General features: G+C 42.5%; 1 protein-coding gene across 1 annotated transcript in view; it reads left to right on the top strand.

Moving 5' to 3' along the window:
- LOC116317854 (DENN/MADD domain containing 4C) overlaps positions 1-16,343 on the top strand; it is a 38,501-nt gene extending 22,158 nt beyond the window's left edge. Inside the window, exons 6-35 of the mRNA XM_039609457.1 lie at positions 1-242; positions 354-420; positions 549-607; positions 1,299-1,443; positions 3,742-3,917; positions 4,081-4,181; positions 4,946-5,170; positions 5,787-5,932; positions 6,155-6,193; positions 6,486-6,616; positions 7,606-7,738; positions 7,858-8,064; positions 8,180-8,308; positions 8,459-8,606; positions 9,166-9,315; positions 9,454-9,573; positions 9,665-9,790; positions 9,937-11,027; positions 11,148-11,343; positions 11,451-11,548; positions 11,643-11,818; positions 11,925-12,083; positions 12,443-12,641; positions 12,731-12,841; positions 12,944-13,081; positions 13,636-13,753; positions 14,166-14,326; position 14,416; positions 14,453-14,512; positions 14,632-16,343. Of these exons, the coding sequence (XP_039465391.1) occupies positions 1-242; positions 354-420; positions 549-607; positions 1,299-1,443; positions 3,742-3,917; positions 4,081-4,181; positions 4,946-5,170; positions 5,787-5,932; positions 6,155-6,193; positions 6,486-6,616; positions 7,606-7,738; positions 7,858-8,064; positions 8,180-8,308; positions 8,459-8,606; positions 9,166-9,315; positions 9,454-9,573; positions 9,665-9,790; positions 9,937-11,027; positions 11,148-11,343; positions 11,451-11,548; positions 11,643-11,818; positions 11,925-12,083; positions 12,443-12,641; positions 12,731-12,841; positions 12,944-13,081; positions 13,636-13,753; positions 14,166-14,326; position 14,416; positions 14,453-14,512; positions 14,632-14,768 (4,989 nt within the window). The 3' untranslated portion in view covers positions 14,769-16,343. The remainder of the gene's footprint in view (positions 243-353; positions 421-548; positions 608-1,298; positions 1,444-3,741; positions 3,918-4,080; positions 4,182-4,945; positions 5,171-5,786; positions 5,933-6,154; positions 6,194-6,485; positions 6,617-7,605; positions 7,739-7,857; positions 8,065-8,179; positions 8,309-8,458; positions 8,607-9,165; positions 9,316-9,453; positions 9,574-9,664; positions 9,791-9,936; positions 11,028-11,147; positions 11,344-11,450; positions 11,549-11,642; positions 11,819-11,924; positions 12,084-12,442; positions 12,642-12,730; positions 12,842-12,943; positions 13,082-13,635; positions 13,754-14,165; positions 14,327-14,415; positions 14,417-14,452; positions 14,513-14,631) is intronic.
- The last annotated feature ends 11,045 nt before the right edge of the window (positions 16,344-27,388 follow it).

Genomic DNA, 27,388 nt, shown 5'->3' on the forward strand with positions numbered 1-27,388 from the left:
GTGTACGGATCAGCCATCCAGTTTTACGAGCCATATCCAGCAGATCTGTTGAGCGAGAAGCAGAAGATCCAGCTGGGCCTTCTCACCACGGTGGAGAAGAAGATGATCCCCAACCGGCCTGTGAACACCAATAAATGCATCTGTCTGCTCTCCCGCTGGCCCTTCTTTGAGTCCTTCCGCAAGTTCCTGATGTTCATCTACAAGTTCTCCGTCTCAGGCCCGCACCCACTGCCTATTGAAAAGTAGGAAACTACTTGGCCGCTGTGGAAACTTTCAAAATCATTCACTGGCCACTTTAATGCCAACCTTTTAAAAGGAAACATCTAACATGAGTTTATTATTTCCTTCAACAGGCACATCTCGCACTTCATGCACAATGTCTCATTTCCTTCCCCTCAAAGACCCAGAATCTTGGTCCAGGTCAGAGTTTTTCTCTCTTGCTGTCGGTCAAAATAAATCTGAGTTTCCGCATGTGCAGTACTCGGGGAACGTTTGTTGTGATATTTTTGTATTTTTCTGTCACTGATGTTATTTAATGTCCTCTGCAGCTCTCGGTAAACGACACTTTGATCCTCTCCCAGCCCGTGTGCACACCCTTACCGCTCAGGTACCTTGGCCTGCTCAATAAATGCATAACAAAATCATTTCTCTACAAAAAAAAAAACATGTTCATTTAATTCCTGCATCATCATCTTTTTTAAAACCTTTTTCTGCTGCTACTTCTGCCATTTTCCGACTGATATGAGTAATTCAGCTACTTTATTTTCCTTTTTGTAGTTCTGGACGCTGCCTTATGCAACCTTGAAACCTCATAAAAATGGTGATTGACGGGCTTTTGTTAAAGCTAGCACCGGCTGCTATTGATATTCAAAGTAATGTTTGCTGCAGTCTCTACAATAGAGATTTAAAGGAGACAGAATTACTGCACAAAAGGCAGTCAGTTTTAAGTTGTGGTTATGAAGGCTTTTAAAATGATCAGTTTGTTAGATTATGAAAAAAAAAGCATCTGAAAACGGAGCGCTTTAGCAAACTGAAGCAGTAAAGCAGACGGCGCGAGATAAACAATACATTTTATGTTGACGGTGTTATTTTGATTCTGTGCCTGTATTTCTGCCTTTTCCTTGTTTCCCATTTGATTAATTCAGCATGCATTTGGTTACAGACCCAGCAATGAACCCTTCTGTTTCCCAATTCTTTTCCCTTTATTTTTCCCTCTCCTTTTCTTTCCGCTGTGCTTTCCGTTCCCTGTCTGAACTCATCACTTCATTCCTCTCCTCTCTTCTCTCCCTCCGTGCCAGCGGGGCAGACTATGGCACTCTGCTGATGAATCTGGGCTCGGAGAACTGCGCCACACTGCTGCACTTTGTCCTGCTGGAGAGCAAGATCCTGCTGCACTCGCTCCGACCCGCCGTACTCACCGGAGTGGCCGAGGCTGTGGTGGCTGTGAGTAGGCTCCAACATGCACTCTCATATTGTCATACTCAAATGTATTCAAATATACTCAAATAGATATAATTTATTTGCAGGATTGGGTTTTAGCAAAGCTTTTCCTCCTTAGTCTGATTACAGTATTTTATTTAAAAAGCACATTGAACACAAAAAGTGGAGCCTGACACATTTATGGCCAATATTAGCTATTTGCTCATTTCTCAGTATCAACAATTATAATGGCTGAAAAATGAGGGAGAGAAAACAGAAGCAAGGAAGAGACGAGAGAAACACCCTTCAACTGTTATGAGTGTTGACATTGCCTAGTTTGTCCACCAGGGGGCACTCTGCAACGTCCCTGTTCGCAGCAGGTTTTTTAAAAACGTCACAAAACTAAAGAACCAGCTGATCCGAGCATAGTCAGGCAGAGCGAAAATGAGTAAATAAACATCTACAAAAAAATGTCAGTGAAATCTGTTTATGTTCATTGTGTCTGAAAGAAACGAATATCTGCCGATACATCAAAATGTTGGATTTTTAAATCGCCAAGTATCGGTATCGGTCTTAAAAATCCTATATCAGGCTCCAATGAAGAGCTGCCTGTTTTTAGGCAAAGCTGGAAACTTGAATTTGTGTGTTCTCCTCTGCAGCAGCTCCCCTCAGTGCATTTGCTGTGTTTTTGAGTCCATTTAGCTCATATTTGCCTGCAATGTTTCATTGCCTTTGCTGTCAGTATGGAAAGAAATGAATCATCAGCTTGACCTAGTGCTGACATGCAAAGCGACCACACAGTCACTGTTTCTGCTCATAAATACAGAATGTGTCCTGTAAGTGCTTAGGCTGCTTTGAAAATCAGGTCTAATATTAACCATGTGATTAAAATGAAAAACATACACATTAAAAGTCAAGAAAACAACATTATGACTGCAGGCTGTGGTGTCTCAGTTGTGCAGTTGTTTAACTTTTGCAATCTGCACATGCAAAACATTGACACTTGCATTTCCTTGACTTATCTGAACTTTTTAGATAAGAAACATATGGCTAGCACTATAAAGCGTTGCACAATAACATCTCATTAAGGAACACAGCAACAAAAATATATTTGCAAAAGGATTAAATGAATAACACGCTGTAGATGCACAGTTTAACTCCTCTGTGTTTGGATAACCCAACACTTTCCTTTAAAGTGACATAAGTAGTAGTCACTATTGTCGAGTCAACATTCATCAGAACTGCAGAGAAGAAAACCGTCTGCTTAAAAACACTAATTAAGAGTTTACAGAATACACAGCTTGTTATTTAGGAACTCGATGCCCAGACAAGCCATACATGTACAAGGAGATGGAGAGAGAGAGACAGCACAGTTACATAAACTACATTTAGTAAATGATATGCAGTGTATGTAACAGTATCAGTAATTAGTCAAAGACTGCTCAAATGGTTGACATGGAGGAACTGTAAGTATTAGTTTCATTTCCTTTCACTTATGTTTTATGACTGTAATGAAAGAGCATTAAGATGAGTCAGGTAGAGCAGTTTAATCCAGAAAAGCAGCAGCAAGAAGAGGAACAAGTTTCTGAGCAGTGATGTGAGCAGCACTGCACGTCTTTTTTTATTCATGTAGACACAAAATCAGTGATGGGGCCCGAGTGAAGCCTACACTGTAACCAATACTGTAAACATATTCAACTCTCAATAATGTAGTCCTATTGAGTATTGGTAAAGGTGGTTTCCATTTATCCATTTATTGCCTAATAATGTTGCAACACAGTACCATGAAGTCCAGAGAATGTTAAAGCATGTGTATCTTTCTTTTAGCTAAACTTGCCAGTCATGAATGACTAGAACCGCAAGTTAATGACTTCCTTTTTAAACTTCTGACAACTTTAAATTGCTTTTATAGCTGATCATTACTTTGTGTCTCACATGTCCCGTGCCTGCAGGCAGCGTAGTATCCAAATAACTCTGACACTACTCAGGCTTTTTGAACTTTGAGTTTTTTTTCACTGAATTTAGTTGCTTATTCTCCAGTTCCAGAAAAGTAAGGATTTCACAATTCTCAAAATCAACCCAAATAGGTTTCAGCTGTTACAGTAGATCAGTTATGCAAGTGTAACCCCCTAAATTTGTCTTATTTACGTTCAGTGTTCAACTTATAGATGTTCTTGAGGGGTGGAGCAATATGAAAAAACGGGCTTGTGAATAAGGAAAGAAATATGCTGCTGTTGTTTTTGGTTTTTTACACATGGGAACCCCTTTAAAAACATCTGTTTGGGAGTAATAATCCTGATTCTGGCTTTTGTCTCCTTCCAGATGATTTTCCCCTTCCAGTGGCAGTGTCCCTACATCCCCCTGTGCCCGCTCTCTCTCGCAGGCGTCCTCAACGCGCCGTGTCCATTTATAGTGGGCGTGGACTCCCGCTACTTTGACCTTTATGACCCCCCACCAGATGTTGTTTGTGTGGATCTGGACACGAACACTATCTACCTGTATGTTGTGCTTTGCTAGAGAAAAACACACTTTGTCTTCTACATTAACAGGTCCCATAATGTTGAACAACTGTTTCAGCAGCAGATTTGTGAGCCCAGATTTTTGTGCAGCTGTCTTTTGTTTTTCTCCAGTCAACTAACTTTGTGGTTTTGTATGTTACAGGTCAGATGAGAAGAAACACAGCAACTGGAAGAACCTCCCAAAGAAGCCCTGCAAGAGTCTCATTAACTCACTAAGCAACTTGCACCACCAGCTGGCCACTGGTACAAACAGCATCTCATTTGTATAGCAAAACCTGGATCACTTACCTGTTACACAAAGTTACCACAATTAACGTGGACAGGGCTCTTAATCTTTACCTGAACACTGTAAGCTTAAATTACAATATGCATCATGGTATTCTTTTAGTAATTATGGTAGTCCAAAGCTGAAAATAAAACTGTATACCTTTAAAAAAAAAAAAGCTAACAATACGTTACAAAATTTTACATAATGGCAAAAAAGCATCTGAACTATATGCTATTTCCTTTTCAAAAACAAATATGCTTTCATATTTTCTTTTCTGGTTGCTTGGTTGATAAAATCTTAGAATTATTTTACTACGTCAAATTTTTGATGCAATAAAAAGTACAAGCTAGCTAGCTTAACTGTAAACACTTTTGTCAAAATCCACACTGAGCATGCTCAGTCTCCATTATAAAACAGCAACAGTTAATGCATTTGATTCTAATCATTCATACGCTGTACTTACTTAGACCTGCATGAACTTTTTGACAGCACCTGAGGCGGTTTGGTCAGAAAGCTAATGCTAACAGCGTTAGTAACCTCACTGTTATGTGACTCTCCTAATTTTCTCTCTGCATCATTATATTATCTCCATCATCAAGCATTATTACAGAAAAGTAAATGTGGGGAGACCTAATTAATAAACCTATTATTAATTAAGAGTACATTTAATGACACTTTATAAAAGGAGAGAGCTGAGCTTATATAAATTATTTAAACTGACCACATTGGCTTGTTTTAGTTTCACTACGCCCAGTGATGCCGGATGGCTCGGCTGTCGACATGACTCCCATGGACGCGGACTTCACCTGGCACAAGAAAAGGACGGCGCTGGAGATGGAAATCCAAGAGGCCTTCCTTCGTTTCATGGCCTCCATCCTGAAGGGCTACCGCTCCTACCTCAAACCCATCACCCAGGCGCCCTCTGAAAAAACCACGGCTGCAGACTCCCTCTATGACCTACAAGGTAAACACGTGATTCACCAAACACTATGGATTTGTTGATAGCTTCCTGGATCTGTAACCTTTGCATAATTTACAGCTTTAATTCAGATGGGCTCAACTCATGCATACTTTTATTGGCATCTCTGTTTCAAGGAGTCAGGTTGACCGAGTGGCTGAGAGGCTGGGCACATTTATATGCCCTCTAGTCCAATTCCCTGCCCTCCCTTCCATGTACATTAATGGTTTAAAATAGACCATTAAAGGTGTTTTTAGAAATTAATCACCTTTCTCATCAGCCATAAGAGTGTTTGTTGCTGGGAAATAGGCTCCCGGCTCCATTTAATTCCCCTCTCATAGATCAATTTTAGATGATGTGAAAGATAATCTTCTTCATGCCGCATATTTTAACACTTTTATAAATAGCTGCACATTGATTTGATGAGGGTGACTCAGGAATAATTAATATAATGAGGCCAAAAGGACAAAACTTCTTATGTTTGTCCTTTTAAGATGCAGTAAAGACTCTAATTTTGTTTATTGCTAAGTTACGAAATTAACGAGTGACACTGAATTCATAAATTCAGTAAACTGAGATGACCGTGAAGCTGACGCTGCACTCTCTCCTTCCCTCCCTGCAGGGTTCCTCAAAAGCAGAGACCGTGCCCACCAGAAGTTCTACTCCCAGCTCACCAAGACCCAGATATTCATCCGCTTCATCGAGGAGTGCACCTTCGTCAGCGACAAGGACACAGGCCTGGCCTTTTTTGACGATTGCGTCGAAAAGGTGATTACCATCCCGGCATCATGCCGCCTCCGGGCGTGTAAAAAACGCATGCTGGTCTTTGTTGTTTTGTTTTTCTCTTCCGTTGGAGCGTTCCTTCCAGGAACAGGCCTTTGTGTTACAGTGGTTTATTGGCAAAATAACATTTGTACGCTGGGAGGCTAAGGAAGCCATAATTTCCTTTGATTCATTCTGTTCCCTTCGCTCTCTTCCCTCTACATGCAGCTTTTTCCCTCTGATAAAATCACCGACAAGGGCACCAAGGTAATTGCTAATAATGTAATCAGATTTCCTTGCACCTTTTTTTTTTTTTCTCCTCTTCATATATTTTAATTTCCCCCCCATCTGATGAATGCATTCAGTCAAGAGGCATGGATTTTTCCTGCTTTTCCTCTAACTTAATCACAATTAAACAAGCATGCTTTACTGCTTAATTACAAAAGCTTTATAGAGTTGAGTGTCCTTGTAACCTAGATGTTTATTTACTGGCATCAGACAGGAAATGGTCTACAGTCTGTGCTGTTTTCTAAATCTCTGGATGTGATCCCCTCTGCAGGTTGAAGGAGAGTCATGTGAGGACACAAGACTGCTGGAGCTGGATGAGTCTCAAAAGAGTGAGCACACAGTCTTTGTAATGCCTCCTGAGCCTCCAGTAGATGATGGACCGGATCCTGCTCCTCAGTACACGTAAGACTTGTAGTGCTTTAAGCTTACACTCCACAAAATTATAGTAACACTTTAAAAACACATCAGAGCTCAATAGAGAAAAAATCATGCTGAATGTCAACACCGATATGGGCATGTGATCAGTCTACAAAGGGCTGAATTCCAAGACACCCCCAAAAATCACAGTGATAAAATGATGCAGCAGGAGAGTCTATTTGTGCTTACATGTGTGCCTGAGAATGTCAGGGGAATGCTCATAATAAGAAAACGGATGGTGCATTGATGAGCTCCTGGACAGTCTGAGGTGCAACCTGGTGGTGTTGGATGGACTGAAACATAATGTCCCAGAGGTGGATTTAGGTCAGGCGAGTATGGGGGCCAGTCATTTCTTCATCCTCCAGGAGCTGCCTGCATACTCTCCCCACATGAGGCTGTGCACCAGGAGGAACCCAGGACCACCTGCACCAGTGCAGGTTCATACAATGGATCCAAGGATTTCATCTCAATACCTAATGACACTCAGGATGTTGTTGCCTAGCCTGCAGAGGTCTGTGTGTCCCTCCACTGATATACCTCCCCAGATCATCGCTGACCCACCACCAAACTGGTCATGCTGAATGATGTTACAGGCAGCAAAATGTTCCCCACAGCTTCTTCAGACCCTTTTACATCTATCACGTGTGCTCAGGGTGAATCTGCTCTCATTTGTGAAAAGCGCAGGGTCCCACTGGTGGACCTGCTAATTCTGGTATTTTATGGCAAACGCAATCGGGCTCCAAGGTGCAGATACCGCTGCTGCTGATGGGTTAAGGACCTTCTGTGGCCCTATCCAGCTTTCCTAGTGTTAACTGCCTGTCTCTTTCTGCCAGTGGTAATGGTATTAATGTGTCAAACTACCTGTGCAACCTCTATAGTGTCTATGCATTGCCTCATTGATCAATATCCAACAAGTTAAACTGACTTGATGCTACACTCTGGTTTAAAAGTGTTGCTTGCTTTACATTCTGCAGGTATAAAGGGTTCCCCAAACTGCAGTTAAATCTATTTGACCGTCCAAGAGAGTTACGTCCAGCACTCAGCACCAGAGCAGCAGGGGCCAGTCTGTCCAGCAGCCCTGCACTACTAGCAAAGAGGACAAAGCAAGTACGTACTCACACTATCATCCTCAGCATCAGTAGTAACGATACCTGCTTTGACCATGCTCTTCACCCTTTGTCTTTATCAACGTGTTCATCTGACGTGTGCCCATACTGCTCCTATAGGAGGTCAAGCTCGCTTACAAGATGGCAAAGCGTTTCTACTCCAACCCGCCTCTGTGGGCTCGCTGTCTGTTCAGTCACTGCTACAGTCTGTGGTTCATCTGCCTGCCAGCAGCTGTACGCATGGCCAAGTCAAAGACCCGGGCAATGCAGCAGGCGTACAACATCCTGTTAAAGATGAGGACCACTGAGGTGGAGATACTGGATGAGGTACGTTCACATTCTGTAGGAATATATTTAGATTATCACTTCTCTTTAGATTTCTGGAATTTCATAGACAATGTAAAACATATAAAGTAATGATCATGTGTTTGTCTGCTGTCAGGTGTGTTACAGAGTGATGATGCAGCTCTGCGGCGTGTGGGGTCTGCCTGTGATGGCTGTGCGAGTCCTGGTTGAGATGAAGAAAGCTGGTGTCCATCCCAACGCCATCACATATGGATACTACAATAAGGTTTACATATATGGCTTATCACGTTAAGATCTGAAGTGTGTGTGTGTGTGTGTGTGTGTGTGTGTGTGTGTGTGTGTGTGGTCTTGCTGATATGCTGGTTTATGGGATTTATTAAGCAATCCCATCTCATCCTTCATCTGTTCTGCGCAGGCTGTCTTAGAGAGCCCGTGGCCCAGCCGGAACCAGAGCGGCCTGATCATGTGGACCAAGTTGCGCAACGTCCTTCGTGGAGTCACGCAGTTTAAATACGGTTTAAACCGCACATCTTCTGAGAAGGGATCAACACTGACTACCACAGGTGTGAATCAAATGTACAGGGCTGTGTTCCTCTTGTTCCCTTTTCTTGCTTTTTTACCTGTGCTAAGCAGATTATATGATTGGTTTGTTTGTTTATCTGTTAGCAGGGTTACTTAAACTAGTGCTGTCAGCGTTAATCTTGTTAAAATGACGTTAACGCCATAACCGCATTACCGCGGCAAATCTCGGTTAGCGAGTTAATGCGGATCGTCCCATGTGTGGGGCTGCATGGCGTTAGCGCGGTTAGCTCGTTAACGCGTCAGCGCCCTCCAGCCCCACGCACAGGGCGATCGGCGTTAATGCGGTTATGGCGTTAATGTCATTTTAACGAGATTAACGCTGACAGCACTAGTTAAAACCTGAAACTTTATCAGATAAGAGGTTGACTCTACTTAGAAGTTATAGGACACTTCTTATCATAGCTTCATGATTACATATAAATTGGAATTTAAAAAAAAAACAAAAACGATGACATAACTTGATGTTAACTAGAAAATATCAGAAGGCTACTTCTATACCACATACAGTCTACTCATGTTTCTTCCTGCGTCCTTCTTTAGCTGCTCCAGTAGCTGCCTCAGCAGTCACTGATGCCGACTGTTTGAGTCATGGAAGTGCAGACAGCTCGAGCGAGGTCAACGGTGAGGAGAACAGTGTATTTGCCCCCAGCCACGACATGGAAGACGTAGCAGACAACCACTGCAGCGCAGGTACTGATTCCCCAAAGTATCAGTTCTCTGTAACCCAAGGGTCAGCTGAGTCTCTGAGGAACAAAAACAAAAGCTTTTTTTAAAGCGTACGTTTGTGATTACAGCTGTGTTTGTGTTTGTTAATTCTGTGCTCTCCAGAGAGACAGTGTGATCAAGGATATGGCTCTAAGGATGAGCTGCACCAGGAGTTGGCTGAACCGTCGCACGCTGCTCTTCCGCCGGCTGATGAGAGAAACGATACCAAAGCACAGCATAATGGTAAGAAAGGCCCAGCCTCAGGCATTCACCTCCAGTATTGTGTTGTATGCACTACAAACCACTACTTTTATTTTTGTTTCTTTTTAACCAGGAGGGGACATAGCTGGCTCAGTGGACAGTGCAGTAGCAGTGGGAGAGCCCCACAGTCCTGTCGATGGGTCGCCGCATGTCCACAGTATTGTTAGGCTGTCCACGGGAAGCTTTGATGGAGAAACGGGTAAGAAAGTAGATTGAGCTCAAATTCTTTAAAAGGTTTTGGTGAAAATTCTGTGAAATTGGCATCACCTTTGAATTTGTAAAGATTATTTGTTCCTGTTTCAATTAATGTAATTGTTGCACTACAATAACTGTATCTGTGTGCAGGTAAAGGGAAGCTGTTCAGGAGACACAGCAAGAACGATAATGTGTCACTTACCGATGACGATCCCTCGCTGCCGTCTCCGGCCGTAGCTCACCAGTCTCAGCATCAGCGGCAGAAATCCTTCTCTGAACGCAGCTGCAGCTTCAGCGCTGAAACTCGTGCTGGAATGCTCTCTGAGGCAGGCATGGACCACATGGCCAGCCGAATGGGCGCTGATGCTCGTATCCTAGCTGGAGTCCTCTCAGGAGGTCAAAGCCCACCCCCTTTTATTGTGCCCAAACCACTTTTTAAAGACTTGGAGGAAGAGCCTGAGGAAAATCAGGGGTTGAGGCTTAAAAAGCTTCCAGAAGAAGAGGACCCAGAAACCGCTGAAGAAAGAAAGACAGACGACAAAGAGGTGAAGGCTACCGAAGTAAATAGGGAGAAACAAGTAAGAAAAAACACTGAAACTAATGAGGATGATTCTGGAGTCCGAGGACCCATTTTGGAGAGGGCCGACGTGGAAGTGGGAGCTGACCCACTGTCACGTCTGGTGTCAGAGAGCGAAGAGTCGGCCTCTGTCAACAGTCAGGAACCGCCACGCTCCGTGCCTGCTGTGGTGTCCCGTAACCTGGCTGAGGAGATCGAGCTGTACATGAGCTTGAAAACCCCGCTGGGTACCAAATCCTCCAGCATGGAGCTCCAGCAGCCACAGGTAGACTCCACGGATGCACCTCAGCCCAAACAGACTCTGGAGCGCAGGTCCAGCCTCCCGGTGCCTCCTGTGAAAACCCCAACTGGCTCACCGAGCAACACCCCCAAACGCAGCCCCAGCACTGTAACCCGCTCGAAGACTTTTGCAGTAAAGACAAAGACGCCCGCGAGCTCTACAGCGAGCCCGGGCCAGCGATCGTCCTCACTGACCGCACTGGTCAAGTCCTCTCAGGGGGGGTCGCTGGGCTCGGTCTTTAACACCATTTCAGGTATCAAGATGGACACGTTCTTAACAGGACCTAAAATCGATGTGCTCAAGTCAGGCATGAAGCAGGCGGCAAACGTGGCCAGCAAAGTGTGGGGGGCAGTGGCATCCGCTTATGCCGACTCAGACGATGAGGTGAGGGTCATTAAAGGGTCATTTCAGACGTTTCAGGCAGTTTAACATCTGATCTGATGGATCAGGTGTGTCAGCCTGTTCTGCATAAAAGGGAAGATTTAAGGTAACTTTTCTCTACAGGATGAAGCTCAGGCTGGTGGCGGCGGCTTCCCAGCTCGTCTGGATGAAAATATGCTGGCTGCACATGACTTGGATGACAGTCCTGAGAGAAAAGGCATCCCAGGTTTGGTGGCTAATGGTCTGACCCAGAGCTGCACCAGCCTGGGCGGCAGCAGCAGCGGCAGCAGTGACACGGGCCGAGGGACCACACAGACACGTAAGCACTGACTCTCTGATGTAAATGAAGAAGCAAGGGAGGGGCAGTGAAGTACTTCTTAGGCCAGTGATGCCAGCTTTCAATATTGTTTTCATGTCGGCCTGCAGATCTGATTCCAGGGCGCCCGAGCAGAGGTCCTGACTCTGAGCAAAGCTCCTCGCATCACGCCTCCTCCTCAAGTATTTTCCAGAACTGTGCACTGGAGGTAGGACATGCATGAACAGAGTCTCTGTTTGTGCTGCGCTCTCACTGCTGATGTTTAAAATACTGCAGGGTTTGACGTGTTATCCCACTTACAGGTGCTGATGTCCAGTTGCTCCCAGTGCCGCTCGTGTGAAGCGCTGGTGTACGACGAGGAGATCATGGCGGGCTGGACGGCTGATGATTCCAACCTCAATACCAACTGTCCTTTCTGTCAGACGGTCTTTCTTCCCTTATTGCACATCGAGTTTCATGACCTGCGCACAATGACCGGGTAGGAAACTGTCAGATAAGATTTTTTTTCCGTGTTGTAACACATGAACATATTCTTTGTGGCAACTCAATTTTAAATATCCCTGTTCTTTTATTTTCTCTTTAAGGTTTTATGTAAATCCCAGTGCCTCAGGGGACAGCATCCACAGCACCAGCACTCACCCCACAGCTAGCAGCGCGGCTGACATTAAGACACCAGACCTTATCACTTTCGCTGAAGATGAACCGAGGGAAACCGCTGAAAATACTCCAGGAGCACAGAAGAGGTATAATTTCATCTGAATACCCTGAATGCACCTCAGGTTGCATGCACGAGGAGATGCGTTTGCACGTTTGTTTAAATCTTCACCACCACCTTACTAGTGTTTTTATAATCACTATCCACAGCCTGTAAATGCCATCTAGTGGTAGTTTCTACCACTAGATGGCAGCATAGACTTTCTAAATATGCTCTTGGTGCCTTTTAGTGACTGAGAACAATAAGTTATTGGAATAAACTTTAATAACAAAAATAATAATTGTTGTTGTGTATCATCGTATTATTGTAAGGTCTTTACCTTACAATATAAAGTGATTTGAGGCAGATGTTTTGGTGGGATATAAATAACTGAATTATTGTTTCCAGTGTGATTCCAGAGCCGGTACAGTCGGACCCCCTGGGTCTCCTGGAACACCAGGCAGCATGTAAGCAGCAGAAAGGCACCGGGACATCTTTGACACGTAGCAACAGTGTTGGAGGACCTCTGCAAAGCCTGGACTACTCTCAGAGACCTGGGCATGGCGTCTCCACCACCAGCCTTCCCTGCAGTTTGCAGGAAGTGCAAGTCAGTGCCTCCTTTCTGTTCCAAGCTATCACTGACAGTAGTGCTTTTACCCACATGGAGTCAATGAGTGGAATTCTGTGTGTTTACAGGACGGCATGGGGACAAAACGGCCAAATCCCAAACCAGTGTCTGTGCCGTACCTCAGCCCCTTGGTACTGCGCAAGGAGCTGGAAACGTTGCTGGAGAATGAGGGAGATCAGGTATAAATATAAAGAGATTCTCTCATGTTTTGATGTATATAGCAAGTGTCAGCCAGCAGATTCAAGATCCTTTAAGTTACACTTTGTGGTTTATCTGTCCAGGTGATCTACACCCACAAGTTCCTCAGCCAGCACCCAATCATTTTCTGGAACCTGGTGTGGTATTTCCGCCGCCTGGACCTGCCCTCTCACCTGCCCGGTCTCATCCTCACTTCTGAACACTGCAACAACGGAGTGCAGGTTAGACATAATGTCTGGTTAAATGCAGTTTTCTCTTCTTCTTCTATGCTTTCCAACCTCAAGGTATGCATTACTGTCCACAGGAACCTGTACCAGGAACTAGGACCTTTTAGACCAGAGTGTAGATTAGTTTCAGAACATTGGGGAATGGAATATTTCAGCTATTTCACAATAGCTGGTAAAAGTTTTCTTACTCTGTGGTGTGCTGCTTATTTACTGTTTGTAAAGACAAAGAAAAATCTCCGGGATCGCTCTCATCTTCATATTCTTTGTTGTTGTAAGAAAACTGTGACATCATCCATCATGTGGGCATACAGTAGAGGACTATGTCTAAATGAAGCTGTGAGGAATGTTTATATGAAACTGACCCACACATAAAAGATGAAATGCTGTGACTGTGATAGACTGAAGCCAGCAGTGATGTGCACACCACATATAAGAAGGCTTCAGTCATCTAGACCCAACACAGCAAACTCATTCCTTTACAGAGGATGTCCTGTTAATTAGCGAGCACCATGTAAGCTGTGCTATTATGTCATGGTTTATTCTTGCAGCTGCCTCTGACGTCACTGCCACAGGACAGTAAGCAGGTGTACGTACAGCTCCTGTGGGACAACATCAACCTGCACCAAGAACCTGGAGAACCACTTTACCTGCTCTGGAGGACCTTTTGTAAGTGTGAAGACAGACATTAATCATTGTCCATCAGTACAGTGTCAAGTGTAGAACCTGTATTTGCAAATTGAATTGTGAGCTATTAGAGTATTGGGGTGAGCTATACTGCATAATCACCACTGGGGGGTGCAAGAGTTCAGCCTTTAAACCTCTACTAACTATTTACTAAACATCTCAAGTTTAACCTCAGTGACCTTGACGTCAAATTTTCTGAAAATCTTGTCAATGCAATAACTTGGGAATGAGACAATGTGCGATTTTGAAATTGATACCATTGGTGCATGTATTAGGAGATTGAGGGGTATTTTTGTTAAACTGTCACTGCTGAGCAGAACAGATCAGAGTGGAGGGTCTTTGCTAAAAGAATATTTCAGCAGACTCTCTGATGCTTTGGTGTTTGTGCTCCCAGTGGAGAAGAGGGGAACTCTGGGGCCAACAGACCACCAGGAGATCCGCACTCTCCTCAACACCATTGTTCGCAACATCCAGACCAACGACGTCTACGGGCCGATCAACCTGCTGATCCGAGAGATCAAACGGCGTCCAGAAGGGGTCAAACGACAGAGGTCAGTTCTGCTCCTCCATCTATACTCACTGTTTCATATTTAGTCTTTCTTTAAGCTCTTAGTTGTGATTTTTGCTGCAGTGCATTAGAAAAGTGTCTGATGCCTGGTGTGTGTGAATGTCTCCCAGGAGCGTATAGAGAAATACTGTTTCTGTCACTGGTGGCTTTGGGACGGGAGAACATCGACGTAGGTGAGTGAGATTAACTAGTGACATCAGCTGTGACCTATAGTGAACTGTAAGAGTTTGAAGGTGATGAAAAGCGATGACGTGAAACGTTCCTAACTCATATCTGTGTCGTCATCACGCAGAGGCCTTCGACAGAGAGTACCACAACGCATACAACCAGCTGAGTGCGGAGCAGCTCAAGTCTCTGCACTGCATCGATCGCCCGCCTACTCCCAGCGTCCAGTGGTGCCTTAAATGTTTTGGAGCACCTTTCATCTGAACTGATCCTCTCAGCAGCAGAGACACAAACTCTTACTGTTCCTGCTTCAACTTTGGGGAACAGGGAGACTTTCGGACATCTCCAGCTGGACGAACATGGTACTGCTTCCTCCGTTTGCCTTGGAAGATGACGTTGGCCGTTTCATGTTTCTTTGCTTTGCTTTAAAGAGGTTTTCCAAGCAGCTGCCTAAAAGTGGAACTGTTGTTGTAAACTTCCTGGAAAGCTGTAATGAATCTCTTCAGACTAGTTGAGTTGCTTTTCCTTACAGAAGCTGTATAAAGCGATTGATCACTGTACAGAATATCTGTGTGTGTGCATGTCGGCAGCCTTGCTTGTAGCCTTTTGCCTCCTTGGCTTAAATCTGTCGTAGCTATACTCGTATCAGCTCGGTGTGAAACAGTGTACAGACTCTGACTCTAACTTTGTGCACTTTCTGAAGAAGAGTAAGTAAATCAAGTTCACCTGACTTTTTGTACAGTTTAAGGAAATCTCAGTCGAGGTTGCATTTTTGTCAACAGCCCTGGTTGTTGTGATCAGAGTCTTAATGAATGTTCACATGTACAGGCTCACACTGGGGCTCTGTGTAGCTTTGTGTTGGAGCATCACATTTAAATGGGAGAGGACTGAGGCTATGGACAATCGCTAATTATCAATCACTAAAATAGATTCATAACATTCCAGATGCCCTGTGCTCAAAGCAGGTCTCACAGGAGTATTGATCTCTGTGATAACACATGTGACAGCAGCTGTTTGGAAAGTAGAGATCATGAAAAACAGAGACATCAATCTGAAGCATAAAGGTGCCACACCACTGATTAAAAACATCAGAGGAACACAGACAGCAGAGATGTGCTGGCTTCAGTCTTTTTTAAAGCTGCATTTTTAACAGTAACATACTGTATTTGTTCAGCTAACATGTCTTATTCTGATCATAACTCAGAGCTGTAACTCTCATTCTCTACTCTAGCACAGAGTGAACCACGACGGTTCAGACAGGATCTCTTTTATGGTTTACATAAAAGTGCAGAGGGCTCTTGATGAGTGCTGAAACTGTGTCAGGACAGAAGGCCTGTGATATTTGACATTCCACTAAAAACAGTGAAACAGGCGGGAAAACAGCAAAGTGCTGCGATGAATTGTTGGGTAAAGATGGACCTGTGTGTTGACTTGAGTGTGGCGCTGTACTTGTACAGATGAGAAAATGTGTTGTAAAATATTCCATTTGCACTGCATAGATTAGAACCTGCTCTTAACCCACATCAGAATATTAACAATTTACACCATTTTTCATCCAGAAAAAAAATCTCAATTATTTATTTTTGTATTGTTGACATTTGGATTGCAGCTGCTGTGCTAACTTAGAGTTTTTATAACTAGCTGCCCCCATTTTCCCTTTGAATCCGTGTTAGGGGACTCCAGCCGGTGTTGACTTAGTAAATCTCCTCTTGGTGGAGGATGTACAGAAAAGTTTTTTAAAGATAGCAGGTGAAATGTTCTCTTACCGTCCTGTGGAAAGGAAATGAATGTCTACACATAAGTGCGCTGCAATAAATGAGTTTGTGAACTGATTGACAATGAAATTTGTCCTTTTTTCATCTTTGTGTTGAGAAGAATTTGTATTTATTGCCAGATTTAAAAATCTGCTTTTGTAACATAGCTGAACCTCATTTCTGTTTTTATGGAAGTAGATGTGATCTTGTGGGGGGGTGGGGGAGTTATACTCATGTCAATTTATCTGGGTTAACTTATTCAGTTTGTCATCCACTGCCAGAAAATTCTGTTTCTCCCAAAAGATGTATCTATCTAATCTTAGAGTCTGGAGTCTGCGGGTGCCTGGAGTCTATCCTGTCATAGGACAGGAAATAAAAGAAGGGTGGGGATTGTCCTATAATTAGCTAAGACTGCTGGGTCAAGAGATGTTTTTTTAAGTAATGGTTTAACTACTGCCAGCTTGAAGGCCTGTGGTACACACATAGAGTGTGGTCATAAAGGACATGGTCAGCAACAATACTGAGGTAGGCTTTGGTGCTTAAACAATACTCAGCACTAAAAAGTGTGCCAAGAAATTATCCCCACAGCATCACACCACCAGTAGCCAGAACAACACAACATGTTGCAGCAGAAATTGAGACTCATCAGACCACACACATTTTGTTTAACCTTCTATTGTCCAATTATAGTGAGCCTGTGGGAATTGTAGCCTCGGTTTCCTGTTATTATGTGACAGCAGTAGCACCAGCTGTGGGCTTCTGCTGCTGTAGCCCATATGCTTTAACGTTTGATGTGTTGTGAGTTAAGAGATGCTCTCACGCATTTTTTCACTAATAGCTATCAATAGCTGTCAATAACAGTGAGCGCTAAAGGTGACAGGAATGAATTTGCAAAAGATAGCAGTACTTCAGCTAAATCTTATCAAAACTGTAAGACCAGGAATTTCCTTTTGTTCTTTTTCGTTTAATGTAAACGTCACAAGTGTATTTGCAGTCAACGATAAGTTATTTTCCTTCTTTTACTCCTCTTTCTTTTTGTGAGTGAGAAGACGAGCAGAAATTAGCGCGGAATTTGGCCTACCGCCTGAGAGATATCTTATTGTTCATCACAGATGCGTATTGATGATGATGCACAGTATCCAGAACAATCCGCACCGGATCTTTGATGGATACAATTTTGAGATCTCCCCTTAAACAGACAAGATCTGGACCCCGAAAAATTCCAAATCCCGATAACGATCCATGAAATATAGATGTCATGTCCTAATACTTAATCATTTCTCTTTGATGTTACCAGTTTTAAACATTTTGCATGCTTATTGAACCTTTGATACCTTAAAATAAACAATGAACAACAAACATTAAAAACAAACATTTATCGAATATGCAATATTTTATTACAAATCTGAGCGTCGTGTTTAAAGTCATATTATGCAGTATAACTGGGGTTAAATCACTTTAACAGAATTGTCGCAGAGTGCCCGGGGTTCCCTGCACACTCACGGCCCAGACAGGAATCTGGCCGCAAACGTTGATTCTGTTCATCTGGACGTAACGGGCACATTCCAACCCTGGCTGAAACGGGACATGAAATGGGGAAAAATATTGTCGACCGCCGTGTGATCCATTTCTTTCAACAAAGTAACTGTATTCTGGATACCACCTTTTAAAACGGTAACTGTAACGGAATACAGTTACTAATATTTTGTATTCTAAATACGTAACGCCGGTACATGTATTCCGTTACCAACACTGCACAAGTCACAGGTCTGAGGACTTCCCTCGTTCAAAAGTGAAAAACAGAGAGGATATACTTGCTTGCTGATAGTGGTACTTGCTGGCCTTTCTCTCTGTCAATTGTTGGTGATATTTATGATTTTTGCTGCAGTGAATTAGAAAGATGTCTGAGGCTGTGAATTTCTCTCAGGAGCGTCTGTAGAGAAATACCGTTACTTTGGGAGAAGAGAGCATTGACGAAGGTGAGTGAAATTAAATGGCATCTCTGTGTTGCTGACATGCAGAGGGTTTCTACAGGGAGGCCTTTGCACTGCATCACTCGACCGCTTCCTCAGCTCGGTGTGAGACAGACTCCGACTCTACCTTTGTACACTTTCTGAAGAAGAGTAAGTAAATCAATTTCACTCGACTTTTTGTACAGTTTTGGGAAATCTCAGTCGAGGCTGCCTTTTTGTCAGGTGACACCCTGGTTATTGCGATCAGAACACATTTAAATGGGAGGGGGCTCTTGAGGATCGTTGAAACAGGACAAAAAGCCTTTGATATTTTAAACAGGCCGGGGAACTTTAATTTGCTTCAAATATTTATTCCATCTTTTTTATATGTTAATTTGGTGGGTCCGTTTAAGAGTAACCCTGCTAAACAGGACAGAACAGTGGGCAGTCAAGGTAGTGGATAACTTTCTAAAGTTTATTGTAAATAAATTATATTTAACAAAAACAAGGAAAAAACCGCGCTGGTCAGGGGCAACGAGACTCAAAATATAACAATATAAAAGTAAAATTGTAACAATCCAGCTGCGAGTAGACAGAGTGCGCACAAATGGTAACGACACTAAAAGTCAAAGAAAGTCCGTTTAAAATACCAAGACAGCCACACTTCCTCTTCAATCCTCCACGTCGGTGCCGAAATAATAAAAAGGAGAATAATCGCATCAGTCCGTTATCTTATAAATCCAACCCTCACTCACCCCGAGAAAGTCGTTGATTACGCCTGTAAACAGATAAAATAATCAGAAACTGTAGGATTCAGTGAAAGTTGATAAGCAGCCAATTATCCCAGACTATTATCCTCGGTGACTACATCTAGCACGAGGAACTAGTAAGATTTTAGTTTCAAACTTTATATAAAGTTTATAACTAAAATGCAGCTTTTATAGCTTTCCCAATCCATTAAAAAAATCGATCAATCAGTATTAGCCCCTGACCCCTTTGCGGTATTTTCCACTGCCGTAGTACTCACACACACTGGGTGTGTCTCAGTACGGGGCCTTCTTCTAACACAGGAAGATCATCCTGGCAGCTCCCGGAGACTGTACAAAGTTTTACTTCGAGAAAAGGCGGCCTTGGCTAAATTTTTAACCTTTTTAAAGTTTAAATATTAGTTTTAAATTTGGACAAATCTGTTAACACAATCGTTATGATCATGTTTTGAAAACCAAAACGTGTTAAAATTGTGAGATCTATATGCTGTGAGTCAACTGCCTTCAAGTGTTTGTATTTTAAATACAAAGTCTGTACATCTTACCTTTATTAACAATGTTGAAGATAATGATCCTTTTCCTATTTCTTCCGTTTCAGCCTTTATAACCGTCACCGACGTTTGTCTCAGCCGGTGTAAGAAGTGAAGTGTGCCGCTCTTCTATCGTTTGGCTCTTTCAGAGTGCCTCATGCAGTCGCCAACATTAACCGTAGTCGGCCTTCAAATGCGGCCTATGAATTGGGACACAGAGCTTAAGTTTAAATTTTAGTTTTAAATTTGGACAAATCTGTTAACACAATCGTTATGAACATGTTTTGAAAACCAAAACGTGTTGAAATTGTGAGAATTGTGTGCAGCACTTCTGCCTCTCAGAGTCCCTCATGCAGCTCGCCAACATTAATCGTAGTCGGCCTTCAAATGCGGCCTATGAATTGGGACACAGAGCATGGATGTTTCTCTCTGTAGTCACTCCGCCATCCGTCAGTTTGTGACGGATCATGTAAGAGGGGAGAGAGAAAACATATTAAGGTTTGTACATTAACATAAAACTGTTGTACACACACACATATGAAGAGAGAGAGTATGCATAGTATGCAAACGGCTACCAAACAGCCATCATAATTCATCATACAATGAGAACAGGACAAATCAACAACTGACAATAACTAATTAATATTAAAATCTGTAATATAATGTATTGTTTGGAGTTACTGTTACTGTTGCTATTTTTACCATTTCTTCTTGGAGCAACTGTAACCCACATAATTTTCTTAGGGATTAATAAAGTATTCTGATTCTGATTGTTTCAGGATGACCTGCCATTATCCAATGACACATCTGCTTACCTGTATCCTTTGCTCGTTTCTCCTCTTCTTTTCTTTTTTCTAAACTGAGGACCTGATGGCTTTGAACGTTTCTTGTCCATCTTCCATTGGTTTTAATTTTGCACTCCAGTATGAACAGCCATCCCTCAACCCAAGGATCACCACAACATAACCTAGACCTACACCTTAGTTCACAGATTCACTTTGTCTAAGGTTTATTTCTGAGATTTCACACAACCCAGGATTCAAACCATGAATACATGATGGGCTTGGATTTATAACGTTATGAATGAAATGCGCTCTATTTGGAAGCAGCCGTCCCCCTCCCCTTTTGACGGGTTGTGTGTGAGACTTTAAATCATCAAACTGTAAATTTTAAATTTTTATTGATCCCTTTACCCCAAGTACTAAAGTGTATATTTATTTTCTTTCTCTTCTGATATTTATTGTTTGTTTACTTGCACTGCTGTAACTGGAGCCTCGTCGTCTCGTCTCTCTATATACTGGACTGTATGTAGTGGAGATGACAATAAAGTTTACTTTGACTTCAGCAGCAGGCGCACCGAGGGCTCTCACGCTCACTTTTCGTGTATAGAATTTCGAAAAAACATCGGTGTAAATTCTAAGTCTGTATTATAATGTCTGGTGTTTACGTGTTTGTTGGTTTGTTTTTATTTTTGTTTTATTTTGCGAGTTGGTTATTAGATGCTGCTCCAGCCAGCCAGAGAATCCCCCGCCGCCCCGCCCTCTCCTCCATGCGCCGCAAGCAGCAGGCGCACCTCGCAAACGGAGGGCGCCCTATACTCCCAGCAAATGGGCGATAGAAAACCGATCGGTGCCTATGCCATTCCCAATATGCGCTGGCTGACGTCGGGGCAGCATGAGTACCAGCATTTTTTTTTATTTTTTTTTTTGCCGATGCCCGTGATGCCGCCCCCCACCACGATGCCGCCCCGGGCAACCGCCCGTGTCGCCCGTATCAAAAACCGCTACTGAGTGAAGGCCACATCCCTGAACAACTGGACCCGGCTGCAGTGCTTCGGACATCGACTTCACTCAGCTATCGGTAAGTTGGGGAGCAGAATAAAATTAAAAATGCCCCTTTAATTGTGTTTTTGAGCCCATGTAAATATATTAAAAGCTAGAGATCTAAATCACTTTAATTGTTATTGTTAAAAAAAAAAAAAACATCAGAAAGAACATTCTTCATGTCACACTCAAAAAACAGATTCAGGTCCTTCTTTCAAAGAACACATACAAATTTTGTTAGTTGTTCATAAATGTAATTAAAAAATACCAAATTAATGTGATTTTCTTTGTGTAAACCTAAAATTTATTCTAAACCAGCAGAGGCTGATTCTGAACACAAAATAAATGAGTTTGTTGGGGCACTGGCAGTAGAGGGAGTACATTTTTGCACTTGGGCATTTGTAAACTCAAAGAAAAAAATTCAAGCCCCTCTTTAAGCTTAAACATTTTTTAAATCTCACTCAACGCAAATGTAGCACTCCAGCGTTACTGCAATTATTATTCGTGTGGTGAACCTAAATTATTTTCTCTCAAAGCAGTCTTTGTTACAAGAACACAAAGTTATTGAGTTACACAACGGTCCGCCCTCTTCGAAAATTTTGCGCTCTGTCAGGATCACCTAAATGATTGCAGCTGCTCTTGGCCTCTCTGTACTTTTTGGATAAAACTACACTTTCAGGTAAGGTAACATATTATTTTTTTCATATATCCAATTGTGTACTTGTTTATGAGCTGAATGTATGGCAATGCTATGTATCATAGAAGCTTGTAACAGTTGTTTTTTGAACTTTTGGTGGTGCTACCATTCTCTTCTCTGCTTGAATACTAATTTTTTGACAATATAGACAGGTCTTTTCAAAAGTGCCTTGTTTTAGAGGAGAAATTGTGTAGCTGCCAACTTTATTTAGGAGGGTGTGCTAGCTTATTAGCAGCTAGCCAGCAGCCATGTGCTCTATGAAAGATGATGTCCTATAGCTAACTTCTTTCTTACTGTTTTCTTTTTATAATCTAGTAATGTGGTATTCTGTGTTTATTATTATGTAATGCCATTTTCTAGTAGAAAGTATTGTTTTGAGGTGTCTTTAAAAGCACTGCATAGTTTACTGAGGGTGCTACCAAAAGCGAACCATGTGGCCGGAAGAGTAACTGCAGTCAGCACAATGCGCACTCCTGTGACGTTCAAACCTATTTATTATTATATAAGATTACGGCTACGTCCACACGTACATGGGTATTTTTGAAAACGGAGATTTTCCGTTTTCGTTTTAAAAAATAATCCCAAAGCAACAGGTGGCGATATATTCCTAACCGTGTAGAAATGTTGGCCAATCAGAAGTCTAGAAGACTCGGCGAGAAATAGTAAACAAAGATGGCGAATAGCAGCAGAACCGAGTCGTATGTGTGGAGGGACAGTAACTGTATGTGTATATGTAAGCTTTTAAACACTGCATAGAGTACACAGAGTAACAGTATTTTGTGCCCCATTGTAGAAATTCATTTAACCGAAACAATAACGTGGCGCACAGTGTGATATCAATAAACGCGCACACCTTTGACGCTGCGTTTTCTCCGTTTTCCTCGTCCATACGTACAGTTAAGCCCATAATTATTCATACCCCTGCCGAATTTTGACTTAAAGTTACTTTTGTTCAACAAGTAAGTTCGTTTTTGAGCAGAAATGACACAGGTGTCTCCCCAAAGATAATAAGACGATGTACAAGAGGCATCATTGTGGAAAAAAATATTTCTCAGGTTTTATTTATATTTTAGCAAAAAGTATCATGTCCAGAATTATTCATACCCTTCTCAATAATCAATAGAAAAAAGCCTTTATTGGCTATTACAGCAATCAAACGCTTCCTATAATTGCAGACCAGCTTTTTGCATGTCTCCACAGGCATTTTTGCCCATTCATCTTTAGCAATGAGCTCCAAATCTTTCAGGTTGGAGGGTCTTCTTGCCATCACCCTGATCTTTAGCTCCCTCCACAGATTCTCAATTGGATTCAAGTCAGGACTCTGGCTAGGCCACTGCAAAACATTAATGTTGGTGTCTGCTAACCATTTCTTCACCACTTTTGCTGTATGTTTTGGGTCATTGTCATGCTAAAATGTCCACTGGTTCCCAAGGCCAAGTTTTTCTGCAGACTGCCTGATGTTGTTGTTGAGAATCTTCATGTATTGCTCTTTTTTCATGGTGCTGTTTACTATGATTAGGTTCCCTGGTCCATTGGCTAAAAAACACCCCCAAAGCATTAGGTTCCCACTAGGGATGCAACGATACCTATTTTTTCAAACCGATCCGATACCGATACTTAGATCTGAGTACTTGCCGATACCGAGTACAAAATCCGATACTTCTACCACACACAAGTTAAACTTAACCAGTAGTAAAGAAACGACCCCAGACAACTCTTTAACACAAACGAAACGTTTACTGAACGTAAGGGCAGAGACAAATACTGTACAACACATCCCTTTTTTAAACTCAAATGATATTCCAATTCCTTAACCAAATGAAATACACTGTATAAATGAAATAATTCCCTTTCAAATTATATTAAACAACCCAACTTATGTTATCACCTTTTGGTAAGTGACTCACTAATATACACTCCAAAACACGTTATATAACTCCACTAAACATACAATATTCACACATGGGCCCCACACACACTCACATTCACACTTGTTGCAGGCCTGTTTGCTGCTCACGCCGGACGATGGAGAAAAATCCTCTTCTCCCCAGTAAGAGCACAAAAGTCTGACTTACAGTTCCGTTGCTCGGTAGGTCGCCGTTCACCAGTCCCACACTAAATCCACTCCCTGCGGACCCGATGCTGTCTCTGCTACAGCGCGTTAGCCCGTCACTGTCCAGCTCTCCGACAGTCCATAGCGGCTGCCGCCGTGGCGCAGCCAAGCAGTCCAGGCTAGCCTTTAGCCTCGACGGTCTTAGCTGGAAACACAGATTTCCACGGTGGTGCTACCGTTGAAACAAAAAGTCACTTCACCCACACTCTGTTGCGAAGCTCCCACACGGTTAGCTTTCTAGTCACACACTCTTTTGTGCTAGTTAACCTCAGTAAAACTAGCCGAGTCTCTCACTTTGGCTCAGCTAACCTCGTGCATCTCTCCATGCCGTTCTCTTCTCCTCCTCCATTGCAACAGATACACAAGTCCCGTTATATGCTACCTTCACGGGCCTCCAGAAAATTAGAACTCTGAACAATATTTTAACTCCTTCAGAGTTACATACCATACAATAATACTTTATGATTAACATAACAGTTTGATTGCTCTAATTAATTACCTGTATTTACCTTGTGACATATTACAGGGCAAATTAAATTCAGGGTACAGTTACATCACATAACTGTGAACACCTTATGTTACCGTGGCGTTCAAGTCCATGGGAATTATGAGTATCTACTCCCAAATTCCCATCCGGGCTACATTAGTATCGGTTCATGGTATCGGTTAACTTTTACGAGTACGAGTACGCGCGCATTTTACAGTATCGGCCCGATACCCGATACCAGTATCGGTATCGGTGCATCCCTAGTTCCCACCACCATGTTTGACAGAGGGGATGGTGTTCTTTGGGTTGAAGGCTTCTCCATTTTTATGCCAAATGAAGGCAACATCATTGTGACCAAATAATTCAATTTTTGTTTCATCTGACCATAACACTGAAGACCAGAAATCTTCTTCTTTGTCCAGATGTGCATTTGCAAAGGCCAAATGAGCTTTTGCATGCCTTAGAAGTGCCTGGAGAAGTGGCGTTTTCCTTGGTCTGCATCCATGGAACCCAACAGTGTCCGTTGGACTGTCTGCCTTGAGACATTGCCACCAGCAGAGCCCAGATTCACCAGAATGGCCTTGGTGGTGATTTTTGGATTCTTTTTCACCTCTCTCACTATTCTCCTGGCCAGCACAGGTGTCACTTTTGGCTTCCGACAACGTCCTCTGAGATTTTCCACAGTGCGGAACATCTTGTATTTTTTAATAATACTTTGCACTGTAGCCACTGGAACTTGAAAACATTTGGATATGGCCTTGTAGCCCATTCCTCACTTACGAGCAGCCACAATGCGCAGCTGCAGGTCCTCACTGAGTTCCTTTGTCTTAGCCATGAATGTCCACAGACCACCTGCAGAGAGCTGGTGTTTTTCAACTGTTGAGTTGATTAAAGCAGCTATTTCCAATTAATCAGGGTAATTAGGATGCTTTAGAACAGCTTTGACTATTTGGAATGGTATGGAACTTTGGATTTTCCCAGAGACTGTGACAGTTTGTGAAGGGTATGAATAATTCTGGACATGATACTTTTTGCTCAAATGTAAATAAAAGCTGAGAAATATTTTTTTCCACAATGATGCATCTTGTACATCATCTTATTATCTTTTGTGAGACGCCTGTGTCATTTCCAGTCAAAAAATAACTTGCTAGTTGAATAAAAGTAACTTTAAGTCAAAATTTGCCAGGGGTATGAATAATTATGGGCTTAACTGTAAATGCAAAAACTGAGTTTTCGAAAATATCCACCCTGGCAGGCGTTTTTAAAAATCTCTGTTTTCAAAAATACCCGGGTACGTGTGGACGTAGCCTTCATTATTTATTACTTGATACCGCCTAGATTATCAGAAAATGCTGTGTCAGGGGGAAGCGTTGGAAGGAGAGGCGGATGACAGTTTGTAGGGGAGAGCACTGAAGAACCAGTGAAGTTTGGCGGGCCATCGCGGAAAGTTATTCCCCAGGACAGTGAGCCCATATCGGATTGCCCTCGGAGGTTTCCCCGCTCCTTATACTGGTTCTCAAAAAGATGGCTATGCAGGCCGGTGTTCTGACAAAACGTCCTCAGGGCTCGCAAAATCGCTAGCCCGACGTCCCGGGGCTAGCGAAGTTTCCAGTCGGGCTACCAAAATCTATCTCAGCCCTGCCCGTCGGGCTATCATAGGAAGGAAAAATATATGTCAATGCTTTTGCATTCTTTCGAAAATGTAGCTGGGTAATTATGTCATTGGCATCGGTGAGCCACTGTCAATATGTGACATATTGAAATCGCGTTTGAATTTGTGCTTGTTTTTTGCTTTCACTTTGCGATCGCGCGAACTGTGTATAGAGAGCGGCAGTATTGGTGAGTCACAGATTAATTGCGCACCAATTCCTCTGACATCGTCTTATCACTCATTAGCTTACTATTCAAACGTGACAAGTGAAATCTCCCACAGCAAGCTTAAACATGTGAGAGGCTGATTGCGCAGAAAATCGCTGACCGTTATGTGAGTGCGTGTGCAAAAGCAGCAGGATATATATTTTAGTTCTGCTGAGCCAAATAAGACAGGTCAGGGTGAAGAAGTGACAGCCAAAGAAAAGCCTACCACAAAACGGAAAAGTTATGACAAATCAGGCTATGAGGCAAAAAGAAAATGCAGCTTTATGGTTTCATGGACAAAAGAATTTCTGTGGCTGGAATACGACGAGCTAAATAACATGATGTTCTGCCGGGTGTGTTGTGAGTTTCATTTCATTTGAGTCGACAAGCGCCTTTGTAACTGGGACCAGTAATTTTAAGAAAGACCCCATCAGAACCCATGACAAATGCAAGAAATGCATTATTGCTCAGTCTGCAATATCTTTCCCAGAACAAACACCAATTGCAAAAAACATACTAAAAGTAAACCAAGCACAAGAAGAAGTCCTGAAAAATCTTTCAAAAGCGTACTATGTTGCAAAGAGTGAACTACCATTGTCAAAATTTAGCAGTCTTTGCAAACTTCAAAAAGCAAATGGCCTCGATCTTGGTTCCACTTAACCCTTACCCTTGACTTCAGTGGAAATTTCAGATTCAGGATCTGACACAGACTGATTCATGTTCTACACAGTTCTTACAAGTTCATAGAAATTTCTGTTCAATTAGAACCAAATATTTGAGTTGATGATTGTAATTTTTATACAGTTGTTGTGATTTGTATTTTAACAATTTTCTGATTAATTTTTGTTTCCGTTACAATATTATACTTTAATGTATAATATTGTAAAGGAAACAAAACATTAAA

Source organism: Oreochromis aureus, linkage group 3, assembly GCF_013358895.1.
Source record: "Oreochromis aureus strain Israel breed Guangdong linkage group 3, ZZ_aureus, whole genome shotgun sequence".
NCBI classification, from domain to species: Eukaryota; Metazoa; Chordata; class Actinopteri; order Cichliformes; family Cichlidae; genus Oreochromis; species Oreochromis aureus.